General features: G+C 39.2%; 1 protein-coding gene across 1 annotated transcript in view; it reads left to right on the top strand.

Annotated features, from left to right (window-relative positions):
- Positions 1-23,121, top strand: part of LOC149026056 (callose synthase 7-like) — a 62,969-nt gene that overhangs the window by 3,107 nt on the left and 36,741 nt on the right. Inside the window, exons 2-12 of the mRNA XM_089146289.1 lie at positions 3,634-3,734; positions 5,709-5,821; positions 5,896-5,983; positions 6,093-6,203; positions 6,305-6,439; positions 9,769-9,858; positions 9,962-10,053; positions 10,162-10,288; positions 12,525-12,659; positions 12,741-12,817; positions 12,935-13,022. Of these exons, the coding sequence (XP_089002415.1) occupies positions 3,634-3,734; positions 5,709-5,821; positions 5,896-5,983; positions 6,093-6,203; positions 6,305-6,439; positions 9,769-9,858; positions 9,962-10,053; positions 10,162-10,288; positions 12,525-12,659; positions 12,741-12,817; positions 12,935-13,022 (1,157 nt within the window). The remainder of the gene's footprint in view (positions 1-3,633; positions 3,735-5,708; positions 5,822-5,895; positions 5,984-6,092; positions 6,204-6,304; positions 6,440-9,768; positions 9,859-9,961; positions 10,054-10,161; positions 10,289-12,524; positions 12,660-12,740; positions 12,818-12,934; positions 13,023-23,121) is intronic.

The following is a 23,121-nucleotide window of genomic DNA, read 5'->3' as shown; positions in this document are numbered from 1 at the left end:
GTGTTAATTTTTTGATATTTGATCCAAATATCAAAAGTTACATAAAATTCCTAGCATTTAAGTATGAAACATTTTGCAAACTTAATGAAAAGTTCATTCATTAATTTCAAATATAACAACATCAAAGTCACAAATCAAACTTCAAAGTTTAACAACCAAATTATCAAAACAACTAAACAACCCTATTGGGAAACAAAAAGTAACTCAGACACCTGCTAAATAAATAACTTAGGCATTATGCATTCACTTCCAGTTGAAAACCAAGAAAAGTTACATAAAAAAATACCAATATCAGTATCTCAGAGAAGAAATGCTATTTCAGAATCACAGAGATGTGATATTGGGTTTATTGTTGGTAAACAAAGATGTGATATACTGATATTGGGTTTACCATAGAAGTATTATTTCAAAATCTCACAAAAGAAAACAGAAAAAAAGAGAGCCAATAAAGCGGTGGCTGGGCTACCAAAGCTTTGAAAGCGCCTGCTTGGACGCTTAAGCGACAAAGTGACTGCTTTATTGACTTCAAAAAAAGCAACGGTCACTTTGCCTGGGCAGGGACCACCCGGATGCTTAAGCGTCATTTAAGCAATGCCTTGACAACTATGATAAATAGAAATAATAACCATATTCTTTCGATTACTGCACTTTTTTTTAGCTGTCTTGGCATGCTGCATAAGCTGCTACCATATAAGTGGACTTGGAATCAGTGTCAGCTGATTTTAGTCAAACCCACTACTCAGCCTGCTGATATGTCTCACAACCACTGTTGGTTTTTCTACAAATAGTTTACATGCAGAAGATTATTTGTGTCATTTTATTATATAATTATCCATATCATTGATTTTTATGAAAGCTGAACAGGGTTTGGGGTCTAGTTGAAGGCTAGATCAGGTCAAACTAAGGGTTTTGATGGTTAATGAATGATGGGAAGCCTGTCATTGAAGGTTTGGGGTTTCATGGATAAGGTTTGAATTCTGAATTTGGAGCTTCAGCAAAATTAGGGTAACGGAATTTTGAAAAAGTGAAAAGATGAAATTCTAGCACCTCGGTTGCGTATGATGCTACTAAACTTGAATCATTTTGTTAGAAGACTATGAGGAGTGATTAGTCAGGATTGGAGTTAATTCTGATGGTTGGCTTGTGAAATCCGAATATCGGGTATTCCTATTATACCTGGTAAGGTGAAATCCTAGGATTTTGGTTATTGGATAGAGATTTGAAGTCTATTGAGTGTGGGTTGTATGAGGGGAGGCTATGGTACGAATATGCAATGATTCTTGTGGATGGATGCAAAGTAATTGCACTTTTCTGAAGTCAAAAACTTAAGAAGGAAATAGCTAACTTAAAGGCAATTGGAGGGTCTGAAGAAGAATTTAGGTGTGGGGATGATTTAACTTACAGTTCAGTGAAGACCAGCATGTTGTTTAGCTGAGAAGAAGACTTTGATCACTGATTAAAATTATTTAGCAATAAGAGCGAGCTTCCAGATTTCGAAAATGGCAGCATGCTTGAAGAAAATTCGACGGAGGGGGAACAGAAATTAAGGATGACTCATTTGAGAACCCTCAAAAAACAGTTTCTGGTGTTTGTTGCTTCGAGAAGCGAAAAAATTGGCTGAAAACCGTTTGATGAACTTCTTTTTTTTTTTTTTTTTTGTTTTGCAACAGAAATTGAAATTTATAAAAATTTCTGCTTGGAGAAACACTTTTTGTTGTTGCGTCTGTTCTTCGAAGCAAAAATTGGGCGTGGACTGGGTTTAAGCGAAACAGTTTTTGAGAGGGGTATTCAGGGATTTGGCACCTACACTTAAGAACCCTACTAAAACCCTTTCATACTGCAAGTCTGCAATAGAACTCCTCTCTTTGTTGCTTTCTCAACCCTAATGATCAGGATCATTTGGTTCTTCATTCTCTATTTTTGGTGCCCATCTTCATCTTCTATATTTCCGGTGAAACCCTATCCTGTCTTTGTGAAAGGAGTCCCTGTTCTTCATCTTCTCTATCTCCAATTACTGCGATTAAACACGTTGCTGATACTGTTTTTGCTTCCAGAAGCAAGTTTTGTCAATCATTTGTCAAAGTGCTTTTGCTTCCAGAAACACTTAAAAACTGATTTTGGTGTTTCTCGAAGCAGAAATGCTTGGTGGGTTATCAAATGTGTCCTAGATGCACTACTTTGAAGGTGCAATGATGCTCAAAATGCAATTTCATTAAATTCGTTTCTAGTACTCACCCTTTTATGATCTTATACAAAAGACTCAAAAAAAAAGAAAAAAAAGAGAGAGCCCAATACTAGAAAGGAAAGCCCTAACCTAGTTCTTAACTTATTAGGTAACTTAAACTGACTTGGACATTGAATAGTCTGAACTTGAGTGAAAACTGGATCAATCACAACTTAAAAGACAATATTTCATTAGCCAAAAAGAATATCCTCTTTAGCCAGAAAGAGAAATTCCAAAATAACTTTTCTGAACCACTAGTTCAAAGCGGCCAAAATGTTATCCTAAAGGAAAAAGTATAAAAAAATTGCCTATTTTTGTGTACAACTTAATTACAGGATCAAAGGCCGAACATGATGGAACCCAACCCTAGATTCATTACTTAGAAAAGAAGCCCAGTTTAGCGATGAATCTGCATCACTTAGTCCACTGATATAGCTCATAACCTATTTTTGGTTGTCTTCTTAAGTTGACACTGTGAAGATAATTTGTGGCACTCTATTGTGCAAGCATCCATGACCTTGTTGCCTTGTTGACACTTGACAGTTGAGCAATTTTTTAGATAGTACCTTCTTATAATTAGGAGGAACAAATTTCTTGTTAAAAGTCTGCTTCTTAACCTCCCAGTTAATAACAGGTCCAACTCTCCTGATAAGACTTGAATGTAATATGTCATTTCAGTATGAACATGCATAACCAACAAACTTGTTGAGATGAGGACCATGAGGTCATTCTTTTCTTGTTCTGGAATGATTTATAAGTGAAAATCCTTTCAACCTTCATCAGCCAATCAAGAAATTACTTGGGCCCCTTTTCACCAGTGAACTATGGAACCTCAACCTTGATGGTATAATAACTGTCGGAAAATTGTCATGTGACATTGTGTGGTATTGCTAGACCAGGTTTTAGCTATAGAGGAGTATCCTTGATCTGTAGATATGAAATTGAGGAGCTGCAGAGCTGGTATAGGTGGTGCGGTTTAATCAAGCTTTTCTACTCTTTTTGGGAAGCAGGAATCCTATTTTGATGAATGGGTCTCTCAGTTCATCATTTGAGGAAATTGTGAGCCCAGTAAGGAAGGGGATGTTAACTACTAGAGAGGCCCAAAACTATAAGAAATTGCAAATATATCCAAAATAGCCCTAAAGCTCAGATTACAAGTGCTGGCTTAGATAATTTATAAATTTATATGTTTCTTGAATGAACATTAATTTGCTTTTCTGTTCTCTACTGGGTTTTTACTTGACACTGTGTCTAGAGTTTCAATATTTGTAACAAACTACAATGGTCGTTTTATATATTTATTTATCTTTTTAACTCATGTATCCAAATGTTTGAATATTTGTACTTTGCATGATCTATCATGATGCATGATGCATGATGCATAATGCAATTTCCATGTGTTCAATTAGGTCGCTTTCATGCATTTGAGAAGGCTCATAAAATGGATCCAAGTTCAGCTGGTCGTGGTGTTCGGCAATTCAAAACATATCTTCTGCATAGACTAGAAAAGGTAGAACCGACGATCTGTTGTCCTTTTGCTAAAACTTACTGAAACTATCTTTTTTCATTTCCAGACCATTGTACCTTTTTCTTTTCAAGTGATTTGCCAATGGAATCCCCCTCCCCTTTTTTTTTTTTTAAATTTTCACATGCTTTATGTGATTAGTTACTTGTATGCCACATTTGATATATGATTTTGCTTTCTCACTCTACATAAATACATATACATGTCCATACTCATACACAGACACATTTCTGCATCCGGAAGACCTCCATAGAATTTTATTTTTGATTAGTGAGTACAATTAAGATTATTATTGGACTAGAAGAAAGAAGAGACAGAGGACAGTAAATCAACTGCCAAGCAAAGAAAAATCACCCGAACTCTACCCCTATCCGCATTTGGAGCAAAGAACCCAGGGATAGGGGAAAGCTAAACAAGCAAGCCATCCAACTTTCTTTTATAGAGCCGGAGGTTAGAAAGAACTTGGAGGTTTCCCTATGACTTACTTAGCACACTTCCAGTGGTAGCCATTGGGCTAAGTGTCTATAAAGAGCCACCCAATATTTGCAGTTCGGTGTGAGATCAGCTAACTGTTGCCGTGTTTATCATTTATGATCTACGGCTCACTCAATTAGAGCAGTAACTACTTCAAAGGAATTGGCTCCTCACCTATTGGTGGATGAGTGGCCTCCTCACCAACCTTTCCTCATTTGCTTCATTGAGCTGCAGATAAAAAGATCTCTCACCATTAGCAACAGGTCATCAGATTAAAGCCACAAGAAGGTATCCCCGACTGAACAATAAAAAATTCAAAGAAATTCAATTCTTCCAGTTGGCATTCATTAGTCCGGTCGGTTAGGAGCACCTGGTTGAACTCCCAACAAAATAGTTGTTTGGTGAGTGACTCAACCTATGCATATGGTATTTACACACTCTACCTTGAGATGTGAATCAATTAAAACTATTTATTCCCCCTACCCATGGAATAGAAGTTGATATTTTGACCTTGAGAAAACCCACTTAAAATCGGGAGGACGAACTCTTATCTGCTCAATCTCCAGGCCCACAAAAGAGATTGAAATTTCCCGTCTTCTTAGCTGACGCAAGGCCTTCATCTGGCAGCAAAGAGCTGCCCCTTGGAGCAGCTCAAACTTCTTCCAGGTATGAACAAGCAGGAGTGAACCACATGGAGAGTACGCAGTAGTCTTTGTATGCCAAGTCACCAGATCGATGAAAAAAATAAATAAAAAAGAGGGGGGAAAAAGTTCCTGATATTCCCTAGTTTTGTAAGTGTTCTGTTGGTTAAGTAACATAATAAAGTCTTGTCATCCCCTCCATGATATCCTCTTGCTGGATACTCTGGAGTGGTTCAACGGCTCATAAGTATTTTGTGGTTGTTTCTTCTTCCTCATGATAGAGGTAATGTCTATTGGCCAGCCTACCTTCTTATCTAAGTTGCCCTAATTATGTTAAAGCTTTATCCAGTGCCACTATCCAGGTGAAAATAATTATTCTTTTGGGAGATGGATTTCTTAAGTGCCTGCTCTACGTCCATAGGCCTTTCCTGAAGGATTCCTAGCAGATTTATTATATTTTAGACTTTTAGTCAATGAGTAGGAAAACAGATAACCAGATCCAATTGTAATATTTTCCTTCAGTTCATGAGAAAATTTAAATATGGAGAGGGTTCTCTACCTGGTAGCATTGGTGCAGGGGCCAATCAGAGTGCACACATGGGATCATCAACTGGGATGGAATTTTTGCATATTTCACAAGGGCCACAGCAGTCATTTCACTGTGGGCTGTCTGTGCATAGAAACCATCTGTGAGGCACTGTTCTTATTTCCATTTAACTAATGAAGTGAAATGAGTGTCCAGTCTTATTACAATCATCTAATATTTAAGCAGCTCATTTTATGTAAGCTTCAATTGAGTAGTGCTTACATTTCTTAAAACATGTTGAGATTATTTTGTTGCCAGGAAGAAAAAGACACAAAACCAAAGCTTGCAGGAAATGATCCCAGAGAAATACAGATGTACTACCATTTATTCTATGAACAAAAAGTCAAGGATGGGCAGTACAAAAGAAAACCGTAAGATTTTATTTGAATGTCTCAAGTACCTATTTTTCTGGGTTTACTGTCTTTATGCTGACAGTCATTGATAGGGAGGAGATGGCCAAGATCTATCAGATGGCTTCGGTGTTATATGATGTTGTGAGAGCAGTAGTGCCTCCTGAGAAAATTGATCCACAGGTCAGTTTGTGTTTTTTTTTCCTTCTTTCTTTCTTTTTTTATTATTTTTTTCTATTTTCATGGTTTCCTTTTGAGGTTCTTCTGTCAGAGGCTGTGAATGTGCTTGCAGATAAAAAGATGGGCTAGTGAAGTTGAGAAGAAAAAGGAGCAATATGTACACTATAACATTCTTCCATTGTATGCCACTGGAACTAAGCCAGCAATAATGGAACTTCCAGAGGTTGGATCTGTGTTGGATAGTCTCTTAAATTTTGTTTGGTTGCAAAATTTATTGTTTTACTTAGCCAATGTGCTTAATTCTTTATCCTACTGGAAGCGTAGATCAAAGCAGCAATTAATGCTCTGCGTAAGGTGGATAACCTTCCAAAGCCCAGAGCTCAGTCGACGGAGCACGATGACAGGGATATACCCATCCATGATATACTTGATTGGCTTTGGCTAGCTTTTGGATTTCAAGTAAATCTCTCTCCGATTTCCCTATCTCATGTTTGTATTTTATCATTTATTACATGCAGAAATTTCTTTGTTGACAACCATAAATCTGAATTGCCAAATTTAAATTGCATGGACTATTTCTACTTTCCTGCATTAGTAGATTTAGAAGTCCAAAGCTACGTTTATATTCGCATGTAGTTCAACATGTATGAGGAAGAAGGCAGGGAATGAGAAATTTTGGCCCTCAGCACTATGGGTTCTGGCTCCCACCAGCCAGGCCTTTCAGCTCTTCCTCAAGTCAGTCCTTTTTCATCTCAATAAATCGTTTCAGGGTGGCTTTTAAGTTATAAAGCCTCACATTGAATAGGAATGCATGGGAATTCTTCTTCATTCTGTTAGTTGATCACTGGCACCCCTGGGGATCCTTCTTCACTCTTTTAGTGCAGTATCCATAGCTCAAATTTCTGTAGGCAGTCTATGATTGTTGAAATTATTAGTCTTGGTTATTGGGTCCTTCCAGCCTCATTCCTCACATTGCTTAATATGTCTGAAATAACTCTCCATCTATTGTTAGAAGACTCCTAGGGATTTTTTTTTGATGAATAAATAAATATATTAAACAAGACAAACATATATAAGGGAATCAGCCTTCAGGCAAGAGGCTGAATAGGAGAATTAAGACCCTAGGATAAAACAATGAGCCTGTTCCTTGGGGTGTCAGCAACTGGGGGGTGAGGATTAGAGGAAATTCTTACAGAAACATCAAAACAGATGGATTTCCAAATCATATCTAGAGAGCGGGATTTGGATGTCCATCGTCTAAGATTACGTTCCCACCACAAGTGGTGGATAGTGGAACTAAAAACTAGCTTACCAATCCAATCACATATTGAGGAGCCTGCAAAATTTCTCAAGATCCAAGAGCAGTCTCGAGCAAACCCAAGATAACGTTTTGAACAGGGCCAAAATGGAAGCAATGGCTTTATCCCAAAGAGAATGGGAAAGGGGGCAAGTGAAGAAGAGGTGGTCGAGGTCCTCTGAACCATTCCAACAAAGGATGCAGTTTGGGCTAACTGGAATATAGCGGCTTATGAGGAAAGATTGAATGGGGAGGGCAAGGTTGAGGACTCTTTATAGGGTGAGAGAGTGACGGGGGATGTGACCTTTTAACCATACCAAGGAACCAAAGGGTAGGAGGTGGATCAAGCTCCAAGCAGAAGAGGTGGAGAAAATTTTAGAGTGGGAGGGGAGCCAAAAGGTGAGGTCATGAGGGGAGTCAAACCGAGGGGGGAGGGATTCCTAAACTTGTGTGAGACTAGGGTGGGGGAGAGGGGACCAGGGTCCATCAGAGATAAATTGGGAGAGAGTGGTAGCTTTAGGGATGCGAGTCTCATAGACAGTGTGGGGGCCAAGGATAGTGTAAAGGATGCCCATTGGATGCCACAGATCAAGCCAGAACGAAGTGGAGGAGCCATTGGATATTTAGATGGAGATGGAGGAAAGAGCAAGGGGTCTTAGCCGGAGGAGCTTCCTCCAAACCCAAGAAGGGTGAGGGGATGGCAACAGTCCATAAGGAGTTAGATTTGAGAAGATAGGAATAGACCCATTTGACCCAAATGGAATTGTGCTTGGAAACAATTTTCCAGACAAGCTATATTAGCATCTTGAATATGACGAATGCCTAAACCCCCTTCAGATTTTGGCCAGCAAGTGTTCACCCAATTGATCGGGTGGAGGAAGCGGGAGGATTCCTGGCCCTTCCAGAGGAAAGCACAGAAGAGGGATTCCATGGCAAGAATGGTAGACTTTATAAGAGATTCCATGGCAAGAATGGTAGTCTTAACTTGGTATCTAATTAAAAGACCTTGAACTCAACAATTAATGGAAGCTTCTTGAAAATGGGTTCTCCTACGACACTAGGACTCCAACATAAGGAAAGGAACTCTTCTTGTAAGTAAAGACTTATAAGAGTCCTTTAAGAAAAGACTCCTAAGGACTCAAGAACTCAACTTCACAAATCAAAAGAAGATTTCTAAACTCTGAAAATTAAAAAATGAAATTCTGAAATTTAATTCCAGCAGACAAAAAGGTTTGAAATTGACCATAATACCCCTTTTTAGGGTTCTGCCAGCCCTAGGTATGTAAGGCTACATTGAATGGCTCAGCCTAGGATTCAAATTTGAAACCAAAACAAAGGACTCCGACTCTAATAAGGACTCAACTTAGAAGGCGAAATAAACTATGAATTCTCTTTTAAGACAGCTCCAAACTAAATACAATTGCAAATTAAAAGAAGTTCCACTCCAAGAAGGAATCCTATTTAAGATAGATTCCAAATTAACTACTCCTAACTAGACTAGGACTCTTTAAGAACTTATCAGGGACTAACTCAAATAACAAAATAAAATTAGGACTAGAATCCTAATGAAATTCTGGTTCTACTTCGGTCAAATTGGGTTGGTACTAGGGGTACCCAAAATGACCAAAATGGCCCTATGCTGACTGAAATCTCTTGGGCTGCTGACCTGGCCTCCAGGGTGCTGGCAACACTGGGCCTTCCTTGGGTCTCCCTGTCAGTCCTACATCACCTTGTCTAAACTTATCGGATTTAAAGGCTATATTCCCCATCTTTCTTTAACTGCCTGGATATCCTGAACCTTTGCTTCCTACTCAAACCTTTCTTATCCACCACTATATCTAGACCTCCCTCTGGACCTCTTCTTCACTTGCCCATTTTCTTTTGCCATCTAGAAACAAGCCTTATCCTGTATTTGACCCCACTATAGACAACCCTTACCCTTTGATCGGGATGGTGCTAGTTGATCTCTACCTTGTTGGACTTCTCAATCTGTTACACAATTGGCAAGTGAGTTTTTGGAGCCATTATCACTCATGTTTGGTTTCAGTGGAATATTTGGAAATGGACCACTAATCTCATTCTTTTTATGCCATTTCAAAGACCATTTCCACTGATTTCAGCTCTAGACTGTCTTACCTCCCCCTTAAACCCCTATTGATTTCCCCAAGGAACAGACACATTATTGTTACCTGGGGTTTAGATTCTGCCTTTTAGTGTCTGTTAGTTTTGGGCTTCAGTTTGAGGTTCCTTTCCTTTGGTTGCTTCCCCCCCCTGTCTCCTGGTTTTTTCTCCCTCCAAGCCTGTCATTAATTTGATATTCATCGCAAAAAAAAGAAAAAATCAATTTGATACGGCTTTTTACATAGTCATCTGTTGGTTAGTGTATGTGTAAGACTAATTTTCTCCACAATTTAATTAGTTTGAGTATGAAATAAATAAGCACTTAACTGATCTGATTTCCATTTTTTTCTATAAATGTTCAACATTGAAGAAAGGAAATGTAGCAAATCAGAGGGAACACTTAATATTGTTACTGGCAAATGCTGACATGAAGAATAAGCAACAAGAGGATTATGATCGGGTAATTTTCTTTCTTTTGGTCAGGATCAAATTTGGTTTGTTCTATTTTTTTGTTAGTTATCTTTACTCGCATCATTGGGCATTAACAAAGTTGCTTAATGCAGCTGGATGATGACATTGTAGAGAATTTGATGGGGAAAATCTTAAAAAATTATCACTCGTGGTGTAACTACTTGCATTGTGAACGAAACGTCAAGTAAGTTGTTGCAGGACGTGTCATATAAGTAATGACCTTCAAAGTAGTGGCTTTTTGGTTGTGTACTTTTTGCATTGTGAAGTCATAGCTGTTTCCTTTTATTTGCAGAATCTCGTATGATGATGCTGACAGACAACGGTTGGAGCTTCTTTATATTGGACTGTATCTTCTCATTTGGGGTGAAGCTTCAAATATCCGATTTATGCCAGAATGTATATGTTACATCTTCCATAATGTATGTTTCTTATATCCTGGTGAAACAGTAATTTTTTCTCCTGATTATGTTTATCCTTTAATCCCCTCCTCTAGTGTCCTTGGGGGGAAAAATACTTCTTAAAGTTACGGTGAAAACGTTATTAGTCAATCAAAGCATGCTTCAACATCTTGATCTTGAGGCCGATCTCTCCAACTCAAAAAGAGAGTTGGCTACCCTCTGAGTTAGTAGAATTTTTCTCCAAGCTTGAGGCTCCAACTCTAGAGCTATTAGGGTCATTTGAGGTTGTTTAGCCTATTTCAGCCCTTCTGGACACACTATTGACCTCAGATTTATGAAAAAGATGGGGTAAATATGGGTTCCACTTCAGACCCCAAGTGGAAATCCACTACATTGAAGTGAAACCTTAACATATACTCATACATTAACGCTCAATTTCAAAACTCAAACGAGTCTGATACATAATACATATCTATGGTTGAAATTACAAAATTCAAATGTTGATCCAATCATCAAAGTTACAACTTAAGAGGGGATACTTGAGATAAGCACATTGTCTTGTCTCACACATCATCTCGTATCACTAAATAAAGAAAAGAGATATCTTGGTCAGTCTCGGACACTCGATGAGATCTTGAGAGTTCTCCGACCATGAATCAATGGGGAAGATTATATTTCAGACGAGTATGGCCCAACCATTGGTTGAGATTGGTGCTGGTGGTGGGTCATTACTGTTACATCAACATGAGATCACAGCTTAATCTACAGGCCTTGCAAAAGCTACAACCAACTCATTGATAAGCTGTAGAAGTTGATGTTATTGTCTTAAAAGTGTGTTGTATGGTAATGCGTGCCACAGAATAAAGTTGAAATGTTGAATTATAGTTTGCCTTATTTTTTTCTTCTTTTGACTTTGTGTTTTATATAAATAGTTTCCCTTGCTTCTTTTTTTGGGTTATCTTTAATATAATTACTTAGAGTGTTTTATTTATTTATTATTTTCTATTGTAATTACGGTAAAATGTCTAAGTGGGTTACCCAGTAAGAGCTGGTTGCTTGATAAATATGGGAAGGAATAGCCATGAGAGAGTTATTCCATTCCATTCCTATGTGTTCACCCTCTCTTCTCTTCTCCATCTCCATTGTACTCTACTACATAAATTCTGGACCATCTTAACTTTACATGTGGTTTGTGTCCACGGTTTAGTTGAGTTATTGACATTCTTCTTCATTGCTTGCAAGGAAATGGATTTTTCATTTATATCATTTTATAGCCAACTCCTCTTTTTTGCTTTGCCTTTCCAGATTTTGCTCTTTTTAAGATTTCTGCAATCTTTGTGTCTTTCTATTGTTTGGGATTTCTATAAGCACGAGCTTTATAAAGGATTTTAGGTTTAAGCAGAGAAATTCTCAAACATATAGACAGTACATGGTGAAATTGCATTAAGTATTTGCGAATCAGAGAGTATTATGTGAACCAAAGAGGTTTTCAGTGATGCTATTGCCCGTACTCCATAGGATAATTTCCTTCTCTGTTTTGATATGAGATTCATTAATTTGAATGGAGATTGGAAACTTTATAAGCCAATGAGTTGGGCCTAGGTGGTGTTCACCCTCTTCTCATCCTCATCTCCATTGTACTCTACTAAATAAATTCTGGACCATCTTTAACTTTTCATGTGGTTTGTGTTCACGGTTCAGTTCAGTCATTTACATTCTTCTTCATTGCTCGCAAGGAAATGGATTGTTCATTTATATCAATTTTATAGCCAGCTGCCCAGCTCCTCTTTCTGCTTTACCTTTCCAGATTTTACTCTCCTTAAGATTTCTGCAATCTTTGTGTCTTTCTGTTGTTTGAGATTTCTTTAAGCATTGAGCTTTATAAAGGATTTTAGATTTAAGCAGGGAAATTCTCAGACATGGACAGTACAGTACATGGTGAAATTGCATTAAATATTTGTGAATCAGAGAGTAGTATTATGTTAACCAGAGAGGTTTGCAGTGATGCTATTGCCTGTCCGCCGTAGGATAATTTCCTTTTCTGTTTTGATATGCGATTCATTAAATTTGAATGGAGATTTGAAACTTTATCAGCCAAGGAGTTGGACCTTATGGCAGTAGTGAAGGAGAGAAGAAAACGTTCGGATATGTAGTACTTTCTAGTTATATATAACATAATTCTGAGGGATAGGTTTATTCTTTTTCTTTCTCTTGCTCAGATTAACATAACAATCCTTTTTCTGTTATGTTTACTAAGATGGCTAAAGAACTTGATGGGATCCTTCACGGCAATGTCTATCCAGTTAGTGGAGGAGCAGTTCAACCTGCATACTATTCTGAAGAGGCATTTCTGCAAAAAGTTGTGACACCTATCTACCAGGTCTTACGCAAGGTAATTAACATGTTGTGACTGGTTTGTTATTTACTCCCATTGAAGTCATGCTTAAGTGTGCATTGTTATTTTGTGGAAAAGGAAGCCAAGAGGAACCAAGGAGGCACTGTAAGTCACTCAAAGTGGAGAAATTATGATGATCTAAATGAATATTTTTGGTAAGGTTGCTCAGATTTTTCTTTCAATGTTTTTGGAAAATTGGTTACCTTTCCATGCTTTATAGTTTAAGTCGACATTCTTAATGTATATTTTGAAACTTCTGGTCACATTTGCAGGTCTGACAAATGCTTTAAGTTGGGGTGGCCAATGGACCTTAAAGCGGATTTTTTTGTGCATTCTGATGAGATACAGCCTAGAAATGAGGCTCGTTTTTGTTGCTACCTAAATTCAGTTTTATCTTACTTTCACTTTATCTAATGGCTCAACATATTTTGATATTGCTGTATACTTGTATTGTGGAAATAATTGAATCCTTAGGTAATCAATGTGACCCCTAAGCTTCCTATTTATAATAATGTGAAATATACAAAGTTACATAATTACCCTCACTAACCAACTGAATAATAATAACTTGAACCAAATAAACCGAACCAACCAACACTCCCCCTCAAGTTGACGCATAGATGTTAATCATGCCCAACTTGCTCAAAATAGGGTAGAAATCTCCTTCCTTCAATCCTTTAGTAAAGATGTCAGCTACGTGATCTCCAGATCTCACAAAAGGCTTGCATATCAGCCCTTGTTTCAACTTTCCTTTGACAAAAAAATCTATCTATCTCAATATGTTTTGTACGATCATGTTGCACTGGATTATTGGCTATACTGATGGCAGCCTTGTTGTCACAGTATAACATCATGGAACTTATAATAGGAAACCCAATATCTTCTAATAGACCCTTCAACCATAAAAGTTCACATACTCCTCAAACCATGGATCTATACTTGGCCTCTGTACTAGACAAATACACCACATTTTGCTTCTTGCTTCTCCAAGTTATGAGATTGCCCCCAACAAATGTACAGTATCCTGATAGTGATTTTTGTCAGGTGAACTAGCCCAACCAGCATCTGTATAAGCTTCCACTTTCAAATTATCTGAGGGTGACAAAAATATTCCCTTTCCTGGTGTGGGTTTCAAATACTGAAGTATTCTAATAAAAACATTCATATGAGTTGAGTATGGGTCATGCATATACTGGCTCACTAGACTTACTGAGAAAGCAATGTCAGGTCTGGTGTGAGACAAATAAATCAGTTTTCCAACCAACCTCTGATATTTCCCTTTATCTATTGGTACTCCCTCTTTCTCTTTAAGCTTAACGCCTGCTTCAATTGGGGTATCCATGGCTTTACATCCCAACATTCCCATTTCCGAAAGTAAGTCTAGGATATACTTGCGTTGGGACAAATAAATGCCTTTTTCTGATCTAGCAACCTCAATTCCTAGGAAATATTTGAGTTTCCCTAGATCTTTAACCTCAAATTCCTTTCCTAGGAAGCTTTTCAGCTTTTGTATTTCTGTCCCATCATTCCTAGTGATGACAATGTCATCTACATAGACTATAAGAAGCGTGATGTGAGTTCCTGACCTTTTCACAAAGAGAGTATGATCAGCATTACTTTGCTTATAACCTATTGACATCACAGTTTTCTTGAGGCTTCCAAACCAACACTGGGGAGATTGCTTCAACCGACAAACCTTCCCTTTTGTTTTGCTGGTCGAGAATCCTTGTGGGATTTCCATGTAGACCTCTTCTTTCAATTCTCCATGCAAAAATGCATTCTTTACATCTAATTGATGTAAATCCCAATCTTGAGTCACAGCTACTGATAACAAGACCTTGACTGTATTCAGTTTTGCAACAGGAGCAAAGGTCTCTTGATAATCAATTTCATAAGTCTGAGTGAACCCTTTCACAACCAATCTAGCCTACAATCGGTTGACTGAATCATCGATGTTCTGTTCTACAACAAACACCCACTTACAACCTACCGATTGTTTCCCTGGAGGAAGATTAACCAACTCCCAAGTACCATTCTTCTTCATAGCCTGCATTTCCTCTACCATTGCTGCCTTCCAATTTTTATTAGCATAAGCTTCTTGCCAAGTCTTTGGAACAGATGCAAGAGATAAAGAAGATATGAAAGCTTGTAGGAGTCAAACAAAGAGTCATAGGAAACGTATTTAACTATAGGATGCTGAGTATACGATCTGATTCCTTTTCTAACAACAATAGGGAGGCCAGAAGAAGATACCTTAGGGATACTTACAGGGCCTGAATCTGGATTAGGAGATTGAAGTGATAACATGTCAACCTTCTTTACCTACTGTTGCTGACTGGTTTTCTTCCTCTGATAGGTTTGCACATCCTTGCTTTGGTCAATTTGCTTTTGAAAGACCTCAATACTGTGCCTTATAGGAGTGGTCTAGGATCTTTATAAAGTTCAGATGAGGAAAGAGAAGACTGGGTGTCTACATGTATGTTGGCTGAATGCTCCCCCTGTTCGGGAATCTCTTCCTGAACCTCTAACTGAGGCTGAATTAGGATTGATAGGTCTTTATATGTGACAGGAACATCCAAAGTAGGGAAAAACACCTCTGTGCTTGGAGTCTCCCCATGGAGAGGTTTATAATAAGGAGTAAACTCATTAAAGATGACATCCATGGACACTATTGTCTTCCTCGAAGGAGGATGGTAACATTTGTAACCCTTTTGAGTAGCAGAATACCCCAGAAAATGTAGCGGAGGCCACGAGGTTCCAACTTACTCTTGTGGGTCAAAGTTCTGGCATAACACACAACCAAATATCCTTGGAGGAACTATAAAGGAAGATGTCCCTTGAAGGACCTCACTAGGGCATTTGAAGTCAAGGATTTTACTAGACATCCTATTCATGAGGTATGATGCAGTGAGAACTGCGTCACTCCAATATTGGTCGGGGACATTCATGGCAATTAGAAGAGAATGAGCAATCTCTAAACGATGCCTATTCTTCCGTTCGGCCACTCCATTTTGGGCCGCAGTAGCAACACAACTAGTCTGATGTATTATGCTAGAATCAGAGAGGTATCTCTTAAATTCTTTTTCACTATACTCGGTTCCATTGTCACTGAGAAGGATCTTCACAGTGGCATTGAATTGATTTTTAACCATATTATGAAAATCTTGAAAACATCGGAAAACTTCATTTTTCTTGTTTTAAAAGATAAATCCATGTGGAGCGAGAATGACAATCAATAAAAGTAACAAAAAAAGATGGCCAATAATAGATATACGGCAACAAGGTTCGCACACATCACTATGAATTAACATAAAAGGAATAAAACTTATATTATTATGAGAAGGCAAATAACTTGAACGAATCTGTTTAGCAAAAACACAAGCTTCACAAAAAAATTCCCTATGATAAGATGAGACTAAATCAGGAAAAAGTTTTCTTAGAGTTCCTTTAGGGGGATGGCCTAGCCTACGATGCCACTGGTGGAGAGCTGACAAATTAACTGGAAGAGGAGTAGCAAGCATAGAACAAGAAGAGGCTCCATTCGATTCCAACAAGTAGAGGCCATTGTCTAGTTTACCACGTCCAATCTCCTTCCCCGTTACCTGATTCTGAAAGACACAGTAGGAGGGAAAAAATGTTACCATACAATTCAAGTCATCAGTAAGACTACTAATGGAGAGAAGGTTAGTAGAAAAAGATGGAACATGTAAAACTGAAGACAAAGAAAGGGACGGTGAATGTTGTATGGTTCCCTTTCCAGCAGTGGAAGAGTAAGAACCATCAGCTATACAGACCTTATCTTTCCCTGAGGTAGGTAAATAATTCAAGAAAAGAGAAGCAGAACCTGTCATATGGTCTGTCGCTCCAGTATCAATAATCCATGGAGCATAAACTAAAGAAGCATGGAAGCCGTTAAATACGGTACCTAAAGTAGCAAGGTAGGAATTTGAATGTGCAGTTGACGAGGCAGCGGCAGACGACTGTAGAATACGCCTTAGAACAGGAGCAACTCTTCTTGGGAAAAACCGATATTTGAAGTAGGTGCGGTAGAAACAGTTTCTGAATAATGAGCCTTGGGTTTACCCTTCTTTTGAGCCCTTTTTTGTTCAAAATCTGCAAGTTTCCCATGTAATTTCCAGCATGTGGCTTTGGTATGATTAGGCCTGTGGAAATGCTCACACTTAATCATATCTTTGATTGATTCTGTTCGGGACACCATACTCACTCTGAAGAGCAGAATTTTCCACTATCGGGTGATGTAACATAGTCAGAAGATGACTCTCCTCACATTGAACAAGTGCATAGGATTGTTCCAATGTAGGAAAGGGAGAGCGGCTCAAAACCTATACTCGAATCGGATCATACTCCACATTTAAGCCAGCCAAAAAATCATATACCCGAATTTTGTCAACATATTTCTTGTAGGCAACCACATCATCAAGATTAGTCGGTTGATAGTCACCATAATGGTCTAACTCTTGCCAAAAAGAGCGTAATTCAACATAGTACTGGGCAACTGTCAGCTCTTTGTGTGTGGTCTCATGGAGTTTCTTTCGTAGCTCATAGATCTGCGCATCATTCCCTAGTTGTCCATAAGTCTCTTTAGTAGCCTTCCAAATTTGATCCAACAATAAATATCCCCTAGCTAGATTTGGATGCATGGAATTCAAGAGAAATGACATGATAAGAGAGTCGTGTGAAATCCACTTATCCTGAAGAATGCCAGCAATCAAAGGTTTGGTTGTAGTGCCCATAATATGATCGACTAGACCTCTTCTAGTAATTGTCAAATAAGCAGAATGAGACCAGATCAAGTAATTGGTTCCATCGAACCTAACAGAGAGTGATAGAAGGTTGGGATAATTTTCATGACTTGTCGAAACTGTAGAAACATCCGGTGTAGTCATATCTTCAGTCCACTTACCAAGAACACCACCAAAACAATTCAAACCCTTTTGAAAAAATGCTGATCAAACCTTCTGAAAAAGGCAGGAAAAATCTGCAGAAAATGTCATGACTTGCTGATCAAATCTGCTGGAGAAAAAACTGATAAAAAATGCAGTTCTGCAGGCTGCAAACTGGGTCTGAAATATCCCAGGAAGGTGGAAGAGGTCAAAAAAATATTTCTCTAAGCAGTGGTATTTGTCGGATGCAATGTGGCAGTAATTTTCTGATCAATACTGCATAAAACCTGCTGTTAGAAGAATCTGAAACATCACAGGAGGTGTAAAAAACTCCAAAAAAAAAGTTTCTGCATTGCAGTAGAGAAGAGAATAGCAGAAACAAAGGAGAAAGAAGAGGAGGAAGAAGCTGTTAATGTCAGAAACACAGCCAGAAAGAGAGCAGAGGCGGAAGAAGAAAGAAGGAAGAAAAAAAATTGATAAGGAGGTTGGCGGAAGGAAAAAAAGAAAAAAGGAGAAAGAGAAGCAGAAAAAAATGGAATTTGTTCTTAGTGGTGTAGAACACAAGAGGAAGAAGAAGAAACAAAGGAGAAGGAGAGATGGCTGTGGCGGAAACAGGAAAAAAGTGGAAAGTCGAGGCGGAAGAAAGAAGAGAAAAGAAAAAAAAGAAAAAGAAAAATCGTGGAAGAAAGAGGCGGAAGAAAGAAAGAAGGAAAAAGAAAAAAAAACCTTTTTGTTCAATTCTAACTTAACTTGGCTCTGATGCCATTTGAAAATAATTGAACCCTTAGGTAATCAATGTGACCCCTAAGCTTCCTATTTATAAGAATGTGAAATATACAAAGTTACATAATTACCCTCACTAACCAACTGAATAATAATAACTTGAACCATTGTGAGCTATTAGTCTTTCCCCAGATGATACTAAGAAAATAGGATCTTCTTGTTCTCCAATGCACAAAACTACGAAGTGAGATGAGATCACCCATTCCGACACTGCGCATTAGGTAGTGATCAGTAGACATTTCAGAAGATGTGCATAGTGATGTTAAAGTTTAGGAATTGGGGCGATCATGAAGGCTTTGAAAGGGCATAGAGTGTTTGGTTGGTTTACTTTGGCCTTCTACAGCAATGTTTATCATAATCAAATATGATTTTGATAAAGTGCTTATGGACTTTCATAGGAGAGGGAATGGCTAAGGTGATGTAAACAGTAAACCCAAAGAATGGGGCCAATAACCAGGATTTAGTAACGGAATTCAGCAGGCATTTAGGGTTTCCAAACCATGTGGTTGGGTTTTCCTATGGTTTTAGGTTGGAATGGTAGGTATATAGGGTTCGGTCAAAGAGTTATAAGGTTAGGGTTTAGAAATCTAGGGCAGCATGGAGTTAGGCTTTTAAAATAGGGTTTGGGAATTTAGGGAACCAAAGAAACTAGGGTTTAGCTAGGGTTTGGGTGGTTTGATGGGGCTGAAATTGAGAGGGAAGGTCACTGGGGTTGGGTGGATGAGGTTCCTAAAGTTTGGGACAGATCTAACGATTATATTGACATATATTTGACCTTGAATTTTGGGTATCTAGAAAAGTCCGAAAATTCATGAAAATTCAAGAAAAATAAAATAGAACTAGGGTTTAGGGGGAGAAAAAGGTATTAAATTTTAAGGTTTTGATGGGTTAAGTAGGGTTAGGGGATCGAGATTTGTATCTCCTCCCCCTATTTCTCCATTATCACTAATGGATCCCCCGTTGGATTCTTCCCTTCCTGCATTGGCATGATGCCAAGGTTGCCCTCTTTTCCCTAGCTCTAGAGGTCCTCTCTCGCATTCTCCAATCCAAAGCCAATAAGCTCTTGTTCTCTCCCATCCCTAAGTGTAAATCCCTGAAGCTCAATCATCTTGCTTTTGTTGATGATCTTATGATTTTCTCAAAAGCTAATCACACTTCTTCTCCTCCATTCTTTCGGCTCTCACCCTTTTTGAGTCTCTCTTTGGTCTTAAGGTCAATCTCAATAGATCCACTCTCTTTCTCTCTTGAGTCTCTGATCCTCTACGCTCTAACCTATTGCATCTCTCGGGTTTCAAGCCTGGATCATTCCCGGTAGTCTATCTAGGCCTCCCTCTCATCCTTGGTAGGCTTTCCCACCACCATTGCTCCCCTATGCTTGACCACGTTCGTAAGAATCTCCACCTTTGGAAAAGCAAGCTTCTATTTTTTGCAGGTAGAGTGGAACTTATCCATTTGGTCCTCCAATCCTCTTACCTCTACTAGTGTGATATTTTTCCTATCCCCAAGTCTATCACCTCGGCCATGGAATCCATCTTTTGTGCCTTCCTTTGGAAGGGCCAGGATTCCTCGTGTTTCTGTCGCCCCATAAATTGGTCCAATATCTGTCGACCAAATTATGAAGGAGGCTTTGGTATTTGCCGCATCCAAGAGGTCAATTCTGCTTGCCTTCTTAAACTCGTATGGAAAATTGTTTCCAAACAAGATTCTATATTGGTTAACTGGGTCCATTCATCTCTCCTTAAATCCAATTCCTTTTGGACGGTCCCCACCCCTTCCAATTCTTCCTGGACCTGGAAGAAGCTTCTCTTGCTTAGGCCTTGCGCTTTCCGTGCCATCTCTACCTAGATTTCTTCTGGATCTTCTACATCTTTCTAGCTTGATCTGTGGCATCTGATGGGCATCCTCTTCTCTCTCCTTGGCCCCCGTGTAGCCTATGATACCCACATCCCCAAAGCTACCCCCTATCCACTTTTATCATCAAATGGATCATGGGGCCCCCTCCCTTATCACAGTCTCACACAAGTCTGGAACTCTCTCCCCTCTATCCTATCTTCCCCCTCAGACCTCCTTGTTTGGCTCCCCTCCCCTACCAAATCCTTTACCACGTCCTCAGCTTGGAACTTTCTCCCATCCCATTTCCCCTTGCCCCCTGGACCTTCCTTGGTTTGGTTTAAAGGCCATATTCCCTGCCACTCCCTTACATTATGGAGAACCCTTAACTTAGCCCTTCTTATTAGTCGCCATATCCCAGCTTACCCCAATTGTATCCTTTGTTGGAATGGTTTGGAAGATCTTGAGCACCTATTCTTTTCCTGCCTTTCTCTAGTTCCATTTGGAGAAAAGCCCTTGCATCCATATGGCCCCGCTCCCGACGTTCCTTTGGTTTTGATCGGGACTGGTCTTGAGTTTTGAGGAACTTCTTTGGCACCTCTATTTTTAATCGGATCGGTAAGCTTGTCTTTAGTGCCACGGTTCACCATCTTTGGTGGCAGTGCAATCTTAGGCAATGAACTTCCAAATCCCGCTCTCTAGATATGATTTGGAATGCCATCCAATTTGATGTTTCTGCTAGACTCCTCTCTATTCCCCACCCCCCGGTTGTTGACACCCCAAGGAACATGCTCATTGTTGTCTCTTGGGGTCTTAACTCCACTTTCCAGCCCCCCATTTACTGGCTGGTACCCCCCCCTCGTATCATTCTTTGTTTCTTCTTTGTTCTTTCAGTTTAATATATTATTTACTCATAAATAGAAAAGTAGGGTTAGGAGAGTTGATTAGAAGATATGGGTATTAGGGTTTGGGGAAGGAGGGAATGTAGTAGGGATGGGGGAAAGGTTTTAGACTAGGTGTGATGGGGGACAAGAGAGGGGGAATGATGGGGGATGCTTCGCTTACCAGTTGAGGGCTTGAAGAAGAATAATTGCATGACACCAAAGGATAACAAACTAGGCTGCTACAGGGTTCCCCTTTGGAAACCCATAACTCCACTCAATATCTACCCTTGAATCAATTTGATTTATCATCAAAACTGTCATTGGTTACATGTGTAAGGCTGTATTTATAGCCTACATTGAATGACTGGGACTCAACTTTGAAACCAAAACAAAGAAGGAATCCTTGTTTGTTTTGCTTTCCAATTTGTGTCCAAGTAGAAGTCCTGGTTTGAATTTCTTTCCAATTTTGAGTCCTAGTATGAACCCTTTATGTAAGGCTACAAATATAGCCCTTTACTTTTAAGGAAGACAGCTCTGATGAGTAATTGAATAAACTTGTTTGAAGGAGAATTGATTGGAGTAGTGGGTTTCCTAGGAGGAGGCCGGTGGCTGTTGGTGGTGTTGTTTTCTGCAGTTATTCAAGTACTCTCTCCCACAAGTGTTCAAGCACTCCACCCCTGCCCCTTCCCTTCTTTCTTCTCTTCCCATTGCAGCCCTTCTTTTCCCCTCCCCTAGCTTGCGGCAGCACCTCTCCTTCTCCCCCAGCCTTAGTTCTTCTAATCCTCCATTCTGCATTCCCTATCATCTATTCCAGCCCCAGGATCCACACCATTCCCTTTCCCCCTCTTCTTCCTCTCTTGCAGCAGCAGTACCCCAATTCCTAACCCTAGGTCACCCCTCCCTGCTCCTACATGCTGATCCTTTTAGAAACCTCTTCCCCCTCCTCCCCTAGCTTTCGATCCTATCCTTAGTCCTGCCCACCCCCCCAAACCCTAGAAAGACTAAATCCTTTCTTCTACCCCTAAACCCTAATCCCCACATCCTTCTTAATTTGTTTTTCTTGTTTTTTCTCGAATTTTTGAACTTCTCTGAAGACCTAAAATTCAAGGTCAGATTGGATCTGTCCAAACTTTAGGAACCTCATCCTCTCAACCCTAGTGGCCTTCCCCCTCAATTTCAGCCCAATCGGACAAACCAAACCTAGTCTGAATCCTATTTTGTTTGCTGCCCTAATTCTCAAAACCCGAGAAATCCTAAATTTTAAACATGCGACCTGGAGTTCAATCCTGAATTTCAAGGTACAGCAAGGTTTAAGTTTGAACTTCAATAAATCCAGCCATCCTAACCCAGTTGAACCCTGTTCTTCCCTCTCCTAAGCCCTAAAACCAGTCCATACAGCCCCATACCATATCCACAGGGTTTTAAGGAAGCCTAATTGTACTGCTGATTCAATTGAGTGATCCTGAGCACTGGCTCTCAATTTGGGGGTTACATCACTATTAAGTTTATGGTGTAAAAGTAGGAGTTGATTGAATCAATGTCTTTGTCAGGGTTTGAGATCGACTCTTATTGAAGGAAGGTCTTGAAACTGTCTTTCCTTCACTTTTTGGGCTTTATTTTTGTTGAAAAGTGATTGTAATTGGACTAGAGGCTGGAGCAAAGGTACTTCAATATTTTCAGATCAAGATCAAGCTCTTCAGAGTTTTTTCTAGTTTGATTTTTTGTTAGTTTTCATGCTGAAATAACCTTTTTAGGGTTTTAAATATCTCCTAGAGTCTTTCATTTGTGTGATATGTCTCCCTCATTTTTTGTAAAATGACTAATCCTCCAAAAGGTGTTATGAGTCAGGTTATATCCTTTTCATGTAATTGTATTACTGAGAAGAAGCTTGAAGGAATCACCAACTTTCAGCAATGGAAGAAGATTGTTTGGCTGGTCTTGACAGGTTGTGTTCGGCAGGACCATTGAGCCTGTACTGATGCTACTTGGGATGCCATTGATGCACCCATTCTTGGGTAGCTACTGTACTCGTATGAACAACCAGATTGTTGGTCTGGT

This window comes from Hakea prostrata, chromosome 2 (assembly GCF_041222555.1).
Source record: "Hakea prostrata isolate BN-2017 chromosome 2, UWA_Hpros_2, whole genome shotgun sequence".
NCBI classification, from domain to species: domain Eukaryota; kingdom Viridiplantae; phylum Streptophyta; class Magnoliopsida; order Proteales; family Proteaceae; genus Hakea; species Hakea prostrata.
This window is presented reverse-complemented; position numbering and strand designations above follow the sequence as displayed.